Source organism: Papaver somniferum, unplaced genomic scaffold, assembly GCF_003573695.1.
Source record: "Papaver somniferum cultivar HN1 unplaced genomic scaffold, ASM357369v1 unplaced-scaffold_125, whole genome shotgun sequence".
Classification (NCBI taxonomy): domain Eukaryota; kingdom Viridiplantae; phylum Streptophyta; class Magnoliopsida; order Ranunculales; family Papaveraceae; genus Papaver; species Papaver somniferum.
In genome coordinates, this window is record NW_020621603.1 from 3335452 (window position 1) to 3346982 (window position 11531).

At 37.9% G+C, this 11531-nt stretch overlaps 1 protein-coding gene across 2 annotated transcripts; it reads right to left on the minus strand.

Annotated features, from left to right (window-relative positions):
- Positions 1-2455: 2455 nt before the first annotated feature.
- LOC113331151 lies at positions 2456-6128 on the minus strand. Of its 2 annotated transcripts, XM_026577905.1 has the most exons (3): positions 5505-6128; positions 5057-5087; positions 2456-3968 (listed from the first exon to the last, which is right to left on the minus strand). In XM_026577905.1, the coding sequence occupies exon 3, from the start codon at positions 3773-3775 to the stop codon at positions 2885-2887; it is 891 nt and encodes a 296-aa protein (XP_026433690.1). In that variant the 5' UTR covers positions 3776-3968; positions 5057-5087; positions 5505-6128; the 3' UTR covers positions 2456-2884. The 2 variants fall into 2 exon arrangements, with proteins under 2 accessions (XP_026433690.1, XP_026433689.1); XM_026577904.1 differs by lacking the exon at positions 5057-5087.
- Between the last annotated feature and the right edge of the window lie 5403 nt (positions 6129-11531).

The following is an 11531-nucleotide window of genomic DNA, read 5'->3' on the forward strand; positions in this document are numbered from 1 at the left end:
AAGCACTCCCGTGCAGTGCATCTGTTTGAGGTTAGGAAGTTTGCTCGCTTGAGGAGCCTCCGTCCGCTCGGTCGTCTCTCCGTTCCCTAGAAAACCAGCAAATCGTTTTTCCCCATCAACAATAAGCAAAGAACAACACAAGAACACAAGGATATACATGGTTCAATATATCTACGTCAACGGTGGTGAAGAGTGAATCTTATTATTTATCACAAGGTTACAATTGTGGTAATGCTTAGTAAACTCTCAAGGATAGCTACACTTAGTCTCTTTCCGCAGTCACTTACTTTCAGAACTGCCCCTACGGTTGTACCTCTATACTTCATTGGGTATTTATAGGCAGAGGTGTACAAATAACGAGATTATAGTGTTAGTTTGTCCTATCGGTTTTGATATTTCTGTCGGGTGGTCCATTTCTTCCGATGTCTGTCGTGTAATCATGTGTCGTCCTAAGATTTATGTGTCCCGATATCCCTTCCCCGCCTGCTACTTGTTCTTCCGATCTGAGTATGTTGATCACCCGATCTCGGGCCTACCTTGACTTGACCCTTCTGCGATCATGCGTTAGGGCCGACCGCACAGGGGAATCAGGGAAAGGCCCACTTTGGGACAGCAAGGCCCAGGGGCAACAAAGCCTAGTTTCACATTGGGTGTGTTCTTAACAAATAGTATTGTTAGGGACTTATTGAAGAAATTACATAAATATTTGGAGCAAAAAATATACATATTTGGGGACTTAACGATGAATTTTCTTTAAACTGTTAATTTCTGAGTTTTCAACGGATAAACTTTTTTTTCCTTTTCTTTTGCATCCTAAAACCAAAGGAGAAAGATGGATTTTTGTTCTCTAGTACTCTTAATTTGAACCCTAAATCATTAATTTCAATAATATGATTTCGTTTCTCCTTTCTTCTAATTCTAACAGCAACATACGTATAGAATTAGATAGAGAATAGTTAGGGGTTATATTTTAGTATGGGACTTTTTTGATCGATGTAGCTATGTTAGCATAATTAGTTTAACAATCATTTAGGGCTGAGACTTATAAAGGGTGTTTAATTTGTTGATTTTTGGGGGCATGTACCGAAAAAAATTGCATTGGGGCAATTTCTTTTCGATAATGTTACATGTACCGTGAAATGGTACTCCTAACTATTCTCTATCTAATTCAACCGTGTGAGATAAAAAGCTGGCCCCACTTGAACCCTTTCTAATCCCGAAGCGCTGCCGGAACTGCACGATCCCTTCTCGGGACACACCGGGTAAGAAAAGCTCGGTGTGTCTATCATCGTTCATTTCTTTTCAGGAACGGCCCTGCATGCGTGCTCTGTCAGCGGAATTTCAATGCCTCGTCGCCCTATTCAAGCTGGGCCGTTGATCTTGGTATACTTTACACATGTCATCTCTATTCAGATGTGGTAGATATTTCAGTTACTGCACCCAGGGTCCCAGATCCATGGGTAGGATTCCATGCTTCTCGTCTGTTCTCCTTGCGGTGCCTCACAGAAGTGGCCACATGTATCTGCCATATTATTACTCCTAAAATTCTCATAGATTGACATCGTCCTCTTTTCGGTGTAAGTGAGAATTGCATTGATGAAGAAATTGAACCTAACTGCACACAACTGGTTCAGTTTTTTTTAACTCTCACTTGCGACTTTACACATTATTGTTTTCACTTCCCATTCCTTTTTGTTGTTTATCGTAAATGTTGGATGTAAGATATTGGAGAAAACTAAATTGAAACGCAGAATAATATTAATCAATTTAATTTGCTCAAATTCTTACTTCAAACATCAATATCCTTCTTTCGCTCATACATGTAAATTGTAGATAAGATGTCGGAGGAAACTAAACCTAACTGCACACATTATAGCAGTGTGCTATTAGTTCAACTTCCTCCAACTCTCACTTCCGACTCCATGAACACACTCATGTTTTTGCATTCTATTTATTTTTGCCGAGTCCGTAAATGCTGGATGCAAGATATTGGAGTAAACTATATGGAACGCTGTAGAAGGTAACAACCATTGACAATTAAGTTGTCTACAGTTCTTACTCCCAGCATCAACATTCTTCTTTGTTCTCATTTATGGAAGTTGAAGGTGATATGTTGGAGGAAACTGAACCACATTTGAGTAGAGTGTCCCTTCATATTGATTCAGTTCCCTACAATTCTCTTCGTTTGTTGTCTACATTGATTAGAACTCAACATGCTAACTATTTAAAAGGAAAAGTTGGTATTTCGGACTATCTAAGACGTCCAACAACTGATTTTGTATTAAAATGGCTTTGTTTGTTAACTCTACCCCACCCCTTCCCCTGGCTTTAGTCTCTCATTTTCAGTGGTTCATGGTTCCTTAAACAAGCTTTCAGCATTTCTACTAGTGATTATAACATTCATAGACTAATTGCAGAAAAAAATAATATTCAGATATTTTGAAGAAGTCCAGAATTTAACCAAGCTTCGAACATTTGTACTAGACTAATTGAAAAATCATATTCAGATATTTTGCAGTCCAAATTACATCCTAAAAGAAAAAAAACTTTTTGTCATATAATTATGAGAAAAACCACTCCTGATTTTGTCACTAGCAATTGCAGACCCCATGAACAACATATAACACCGACTTCACCTTTGCATCCTTTTTCTGTAGTTAAATTCCTCGGCTGCAGTAGAATTGACGTGCCAAATGAAGTTGCAGAGTAGTTGGTGTAGTAAAGACAGAAGATACATACCACAAACCATAAGTTGACAGGCATGCAACTATTCACCAATGACCAAGTCTGATAATAGAAAATGCAGGCGCTGAAGCAAATGACATCCATATGGAAGTTGTTCAAGCTAATGCTTTCTACCAGCAACAAGTAAAGGTCTTCAGCTTCAGCGGCGAAGAAGAGAAATACCGAGCAATCCAGAGTTTTTATCGAAGTAAAATCCGATCCAGTTTGTTGCACGAAACTTTCTGCGCTCCACAAAATCTGTCCCCCAGAAAAGAATGAAATGACCGTCACCAGCATCCTTGAAACTGATTTCGTAGTTTGTATTAGTATCCAAATCACGTACGCCAATAGTTAGCCCATGGCCTGTTTCCCCAAGTGGTGCAGCCCACCACCAATGTGGAATCCTGCCTTCAAACATAAACGACGGCAATACCAGACCATGCTTCGTATCAATGGGATGCACAAATTTAATTAGATCCCAGTTAAAAAGATAGTCTTCTGGATCTAACAAATATTCTGCTGCTTCAGGTCTCAATGTTGGACTATAACCCTGGTCGTAATCAATCCAAAATCTTAAACGTGTTTCCTCATATAGCAGTGTGACTTTATCACCCACGGATAAACAGAAATCCTGAACAAAATTCTCACGAAACCACAATGGGTTGTCATACGTATTCAATCCCAAAATATAGTTGTTCTCTCTTCTGCCGGAACCCAGTGTGATAGTAGTCTCTCCAGAATCAAACTTTGGATTATATTTGTAACCAAAAATGAAGATATCTATGCGAATGTGGGGTAGAAGTCCTGACCAGATACCTGTTGTACTCTGATTAACCCAATGCTGGAGAACAGACTCATCGAATTCTTGGATAGGGAATGATATGCCGTCAATCAGATCTTCTTCCGTGAGAAGTTTTTCTATAATCTCAGGCTCTGGCCCATCTGGAAGTAATTCTACTTGGGGTTCAGGTTGGGGAAATGGGTCGGGTAAGGGAACTCTTGCAGGGGCGGGTAGAAATTTTAGAAAAGAAAATATTAAGAAAGAGTTCATCTTTCAAAATCCACTCTGAGTCAGCAATTTGCGGTTTAGGTGTTTCCAGCGAGCAATTGGGGTTCTGAGAGTATAGAACCTTATGTTATAGCAAAATGAATAAACCAAATCTTCCGAGTAAACAGGTTTTTCAGAAAATTCAGAACCAATAGCCGAGCAGCAACCACCGACTAGAGATCTCGAAGAATAGTTGCTGGAAATGAAAACAGTGAATTTATTTAGAAAAAGTATAAGACAAGAATTTCTGGGAATATGATCACAGTACATAATTATAACTGCTTATCTATTTCAAAAAATTCTGTACAACTGTTCATTCAAAAACTATCTAACATATAAGTTAACACTACCAAGGAGGCCATAGTAACTGAACTAAATTTAGTCAAGAACATAATAAAGTGAGGCTACCTATAGTCCTCAAGTACTACCAGTTGAAACTGTTAGTATCATGACTTCAGAAGGGAATGTGCATTTATTATTTGAGGATACTACATCTTCTATTCCAAACATGAAATGTACAATCCAACTTGAAAGGCTATTCCAATCAAGTTCTGAGAGGGTAATTAGAAGGCTATGCTAGCACATAGACAGCCCACTAGGATCACAAGAGATGCTCACTCACCAGCAAGCTCGTAGATATAATACGGCGATGTGGATAGCTCCAGAAAATGGGACAGAAACGACAAACATAGCCTAATGATATGCAAAAATTAAAATAAGTTCAAGCAAGAAGCCATGTGTTGGTTTGTCCAGATCATCTCTATACCAATAATTGGGCAAAGAAACAACTAAATATACTATCAATTGCTTCTTAAATAGCCAGAAATTAAGAGACAAACGAAATTCCACATCAAAATTGTTCGTGAAGCATTATTTCATCATTAACAATCCAAAACTAATTCACTGAATTAGAAAGAAACAGCATCAGACTATGGGCATCAGACTATGCGGTTCTTGAAAACTAATGAAAATGCCTATCCAAGAATCAACTTAATGTTCAAGAACATAAGAGGTTTACTTTAAAATTCAGCCAACATAGAGAAAACCCATTTAAATCTCACTAAATGATCCAATTAATAAAAAAAACAGTAAATTTCATCAGACATTACATTAAATAAAAATTTCTATCAAGAATCAACTTAATTAAGGTTCAAGAACTTAAGGTTCAAGAACCTAAGGTTTTTATCAAAATTCAACCAATATACAGAGAACCCATTTTTAATCACTAGATCAGTGATCCAATTAAATCATAATAACCACTAATTTGCATTGACCATTACGTACCTCTGAAAAAGGAGGAGGAAGCAGGTTGCAGCTGCAAGTGTACAGGGTCTTGTAAGAAAGAAAACAATAATGGTGGAATAACTAACTAATAAAGAACTTGATAATCTAATTCAAGTAGTTTCAGAAGTCTTAAAGATATATTTACACTGCTTAGATGAAGAAAAGAAACAGAAGAAAAGAAACGCTTAACGTTTGCTCAGCCTATATATTTCAAAACAACAATACACCCGCCTAAAATAAAACAGTTATATTGGGTGCCTGCCCAAAGTAAGTTGATCTCGATTTATCTCGGCAGCCCTTTCTTTCTCTTTTATAGTCAAGGCTAACTGGCTAAGAGTAACTTAACGACAATCTATTATAGCGGTTTAGGATAACCTAATGCAGTGGTGTAGGATAACTTAGCACAACGTAGATGAATAGAACTAATAAAATCACAATTAGAGATTACCTGCTTGTACATCTTCTTCTTGACAACAAACTTAGCATACCCATTCCTGATTCCTCCCTCCACCAGATTTCTTCTCAATTATCATAATTACTACCCTTCAACGAATGCCCAAAAATCATCTACATTACTTCTCCATATTCCTCCACCACCACCATTACCACCTTCTCCTCCTCCACTTGATCTAATTTCATCAGTGTAATTTTTCTCTGCCGTTGTCGTTGACGCTGTGTTTGAATTTCCTTTTGCTTCTTCTTCTTCCTCCTCCTCTTCTTCTTCTTCGTGGTGCTCCATCGTTAGTTACTCCAAACTGACAAAATATCTCATGCTGCTGTGCCATTCTAAAATCCACCTCAATCAGAACAATTAAACAAAAATACCATCAAAAAACCTAAAATTTGACAGTTTTTTTTTTCTTTCCAAATTGACAGTTACAGCCATGAACCTTCTTTTCCCTGATAGGTAACAATGAAATTTCGGGTGAAATCGGGAAAGGTTTTCGTTGATGTGATGTGAGATGATGAAGACGGAGTGATTCCGCTGGGATCTGACGAGAAATTCAGGTTTGTAGAAAGGGGATGAAAATGAGAAGAGGGGGATGAAAAAGAAAAATTGTTTGATGGAAAGAGGGGCTTTGGAAAACCCCTAGAAATATTTATTAAATTACCTCATTCAAAATTGAGGTTTGGATTGTTATGTGACGTACGGCACGGGCTATTTCACACTATTTTAACACCGCTTGATTGGGAGCCCTGGAAAAAAATTAGGGATCCCTAGTTACAGGATAAAAAAAGGTCATGAAATAATAATTGGTGGTTATCCCTTGTCCTAAACTTTTTTTAATGACTAAACTGTCCCTAAATGATTAGTGTTAATAGTTAGTTAAATTAATTAGTATGGTTAGATTAAAATCAGAATTTTTTAGAATTAAAATTTGAAAATAAAAGGGGTTTATGAAGAGATGTTGTCATCCCAAAATGAGGGTGCTGATGAAGATCCCATTGATCAGAACGAAGAAACTAATTCTCAAAATGAAGAACACGAAGTTCAAAATATTCGGGTAAATTTCTTATACTCTTCAAATTGTCTAGATGGTGCTCTAAGTGGTCGATCCATACACACTATGCCAGAACTCAGAGAATGAGTCGTCATTATCGAGGGATATATACCCCGACGACTCTAGAAAGTCGTCAATTAATTGACACCACCATTGACGACTCAAACCTGCAACTTTTTCAGGTTATGAAAAATCGTCATGGTAATACGATAATCCCTGACGACTCTAACAAGGATCGTCATCCAAAAATTTAACACGTAAACGACATTCAAATTCCAAATGACGGCCTGCAATTTTTTTCAGGTTATGAAAAATCGTCATGGTAATATGATAAACTCTGACGATTCTAACAAGTGTCGTCACCCAAATTTTTTACAAATGACGACTCTTTAAGACTTAAGTTGACAACCCTTTCCATATTTAGGACAGAGAGCTTGTTTGTTTTTCACATAGAGTCGTTAACTTTTAAAATGGGGTCGTTCGCGAAGGATCGTCATATGTTTCTATATTACGACAACGACTCTAAACTAGAGCAAAAAAAAATGAAAAACCAGAATTAGGGTCGTCATCTCCCTCCTCATACATCCTAATGTCACATGCCCATTCAATCGCCTAAAATTTTCATGGGACATGACCGACAATACTCTGTGGTTCAGTGATTCAACATCACCCACAAGTACTCAGCCTTGCATACTTGCACCAAAGTATGCATCTGCCTTCACTCTAAAGGCTTTGCACAACAGAAGTATTTTCTTCTTTCTCTCTAACTCTTCATGCCCCCATAAGCATAAGAGGTTTTTCCATGCACTTCAACACTTCTCACACAAGATCAGCAACATAATGAACACAAAGAACTAACACAATAAACCCATTTCATTTCATTGAGGAAGATTATACAAAACAGTCCATCAAATGGACCAAAACAGGCCATCACCCTCTTGGTGATGTCGTTATTCTCTCAAGTATGAGACTGCATGTCTACCGAACTCTCTCTATGTAAGCCTACTGATTTTCCCACTCCTTAGGACTATTTATACAGAAAACTCACTAGCCAAAATTGTGTGCAACCGCTTGCACATCCCACAGATAGCCACATGTCCACAGGTAGTTTTCCTAACTGCCAATCTGATTTTCAACTGCCACCTTTTGTGTTGTCATGCAGATTGAAGCCACACTTGTCTTGAACAGTTAGAACATGCCAAACTTTGTTATAAAGCCTCTTTATAACTATCTCAACCAACTCCCTTGCTTCAGCATGCGTGTGATGCACATGCCACTCGTAACTGACAGCTTTAGCCAACATCGCGCTACATGCAACTTGAATCGAGCCAATGTGCAGCCATCTTAGCGCTACATTTATTTAGGCCATGCACTTAACTCTTTTGATGCCAACATCTGAGTAAATTCATGCCAATCATGTTTTGTTCTGCTGCTTGGTTTAGCTTCATACGTTAAGTGCATCACTTGCATTCTTTTTACTGAGCAATGGCCAATAATGTCGCATTTGGCAACGCCACTGTTGCATTCGCATTGGCCATGCCTTGGCTAAGCCATATGCCAATGCATAAGTCATCTCATGACTTATCTTGCATCCTTAATTGATGTAGTTTTTAAGTGGTAGTAAAGTTCGTTCAACTCGGATTATGTAGACTCGATTTTAGACTCAAATTAAAATAGAAAACTTAAAAAGAAATTGTATTCAAGTTTATAAAAAGCACTGAGACTTTAGATTCCACCAATCTCCAATTTTTATGTGATTTAATCTAGTCAATATTTATGCAACTCTTTACGTTTAAAGTAATTCTAATATTTTCGCCTAGACAAGTAGATTCTCAAAACAATAGTTGTAAATCGAAAGCATGAACCATCAAAAGATTTAACCTAAGCATGACCCATCAATTGAGAACACAACCACTTAATGAGAATCATATATTTGATTTCAGTTCAGTGCAAATAATCATAAAAGAATTACGAAAAATAATTAAATAGAATTTACCACATAATAATTGGAAAAATGGCTTCCTCCGTCGCCTCGGCAATGGGGTTTAGCTCCTCATATTAATCACTTGCTAAAAATATTTGTTTATGGTTCAAAAGTTGATTAAAAGATGAAAAACTATAACTCTGAATGTTTGCAACGGTGTATTGGAGTCGCAAAACGAATGACTGACTGTGACAAAGAAGTTATTGTAGCATAGTTACAAATTTGAGACGATGTTCTAATTTGCAACGGATGTTCTTCAGCAGCAGCAGCAGAAATACGGGTTTCCTGCAACTTGATCAATTCGCCTCTATAGTGTTACAAACTCCTCTACGACTGCTCCAATTGGGTCCTATGTTCTTCAGCTCGTCTTCTTCTTCACTAGCAGAGAAGATACTCTACAACTTCTCATGCAGCTCCGACGTCTCCTCTGCTTCACCCCTGAATTCTCGATCCTCTCTGTGACTTGAAGCAACCTTTTTATAGCCAACAGGAACCCTAATACTCGATTTAATTCTCTCTTTTCTTCGGCAGAAAGTCTTGGACTTCTCCACTTTCCAAACTCTTATCTACGCGTTTCTGAGCTGTACAGGTCATTCCAGTTCCTCTATTAGATTGATATGAATCTCAGGAAGGGTTATCTTCCCTCAAATCACCTGTAACTGCCAAATATATTCTCAACAGACCCCGAAAACTTCTTCCTCCTCTGTTTTCTTCTCGTGGCTTATCCAGCCTCAATTGTTTGAGTCCAATCAATCTACCAGCCCTGTTGTGATCCAGAAAGTCCATCCCAACAAATATCTGCAATCGAATCTGGTCGAATCCCTTGCGAAATCCAATTCCAAACCTTCACGACTGCTGCCGTTTTCCCCGCCGAATTCCGATTCGAATTGTGAAGAAGAAGAGGCACCCCATATCCAGCGTAGGGGTGCCTTTAGCCACTGCCTTGGGGTGTCCTGAAGGTTCCCCTTATCCATGCTGAGAGTCCGAATAACAAGTGTCCTCCAGGCGCTTTTAGACAACTTTTCGAGCTGATTTTTCCAAAAATATTATTGGCCAAAAATACCTACACACACATAAAACACCATAATAAGTACAAAAATGAGAACTATCAATATATAGAATCGAGACAAATTAGACACAAAAATGTGTCTATCAAATACCCCCAAACTTATTTATTTGCTAGTCCTCGAGCAAAACTGAAATAGAAAATAAAATCCTAACTCACTGTCGCAGGCATCGTCGATTGCATTTAGCGTATGCAATAAGCCTTTAAACCCCTAAGTGTCCCTAGTGGCCGAGTTGTAGTCTCGGGAGGGATTACCAGAGGTATACCCACAAAACCTTTATACTCCAAACCCTAGCTATCTACGCAGAACCTTGGAAAGCACTAAAGAATCTCCTTGGTTGGCATACTTATTGACTACAGGAGGAAGTACCCTGATGCGAAATTCCAATTGTTGTACATGAGTTTGCACTCAAGCATACTAAAATTCATATAAAGTGACAGAGCTCTACTCAGATAGTTGCATTATGGACATCAATATCCGGAGTCAAAACTAATCACGTGGATAGATCAAGAAGATGGATATAGAAAAACATAGATGGTGTTGATGTTTACTAAGCGAACGGCGTTTCCCATATCTGTATGAAGTCCTCCGCCAAAATGAACCTATCCTAATAGATTGAGATACTAGTCTGACTAATATCAACACACTGGCATATACAAGGGAACCATTGGTCGATAACCTAACTCTAGGTCAACACAACTGGCATATACAAGGGTACCAGTGGTCGACTTTATTGAATTTATTCCTTTTGGTCAAATGGTCTGGTCTCAATTTTTTTTTTCATCTTTTTTTTTTCTTTTTTTCTTTTTCATGGTATCTCAATCACTCTAATTCACCCTAGCATTGGTAACAACTTGAATCGTGGGCCCCACCTATCACTTAGAGAAGCATAGTTTAAAAATAAAATAAAAATAGAAGTGAAAATGACTCAACGAGATATGGTGAAACTTATCATGTTATTTCTAACACCTGGGCTCTGTGCTTTTATGAATAGACTCTTCTAGATGTTGCCATCTACTCAGATTGGTTCCTCAACTCCTACGATCAAAATGCTTCCATCCACTTAGATTAGTTAGTGCAATCCTAAATAGGCATAAATTTCTAAGCTCTGGAGTTTATTTATTCATACTGCAACTAAAAAGTTTCTCCCATACCCCCAAACTTAAATCTAACATTGTCCTCAATGTTCCAAAGATGAAATTAAAAGCATGAACAAGGAGAAACTGTTACCATTTGAAGCAAAAGAGATAAGGAAAGATATTACCGTGTCGCATGAATATTGGGTTACCTCCCAAGAAGTGCTAAGTTTAACGTCTTCAGCCAGACTAATAGATGATTAGTCACCTCATGGAATCATAAACTAATAGCCGAAATTTCTGTGGGTCATCAAAACCAAATAGAGCTATCACAAGTAAAAGGAATCTGCAACATGCCAAGAAAATTAACAAATAAAGCGCACCCTTGTCTAGTTTCCTGTTTAAGACAACTACATCTAGCTGTGGTTCAGATTCAGGCTCTATGAAAGGGTCTAGATAAAATATTTTCATGCGCTGGAATTCCTCAAATCTAAGGTCCGGTTCAGGTATTAGATTCTGGAAAAACTCAAGTAAAAACTTAGAAGCACAGAATAATAACCTGAATAATTGTGGATTCTTAAAGTCAATCAGTTTTGACTCACACAGCTGACCACAATAAGAGTGGTGGTCTTCCTTAAACAAATGTGTCGACCCTAATCTCCTAAAGTAATTAGGTTTAGTCTCAAAACTTAATAACTGACACATCTGAAACTTACACATTCCCACAATCGGTTGAAAAATATTTGGTGGGAAAACAAAGTCAATCTGGATATCATAGCATGGGTAAACCATATCAACCATAGGATGGGTTTCTAACAACTGAACTTCCTTATGGACATCACTAGG

Coding starts and splice junctions, on each gene's coding strand:
- LOC113331151 (XM_026577904.1), bottom strand. CDS start 3,775: ATGAACTCTTTCTTAATATTTTCTTTTCTAAAATTTCTACCCGCCCCT.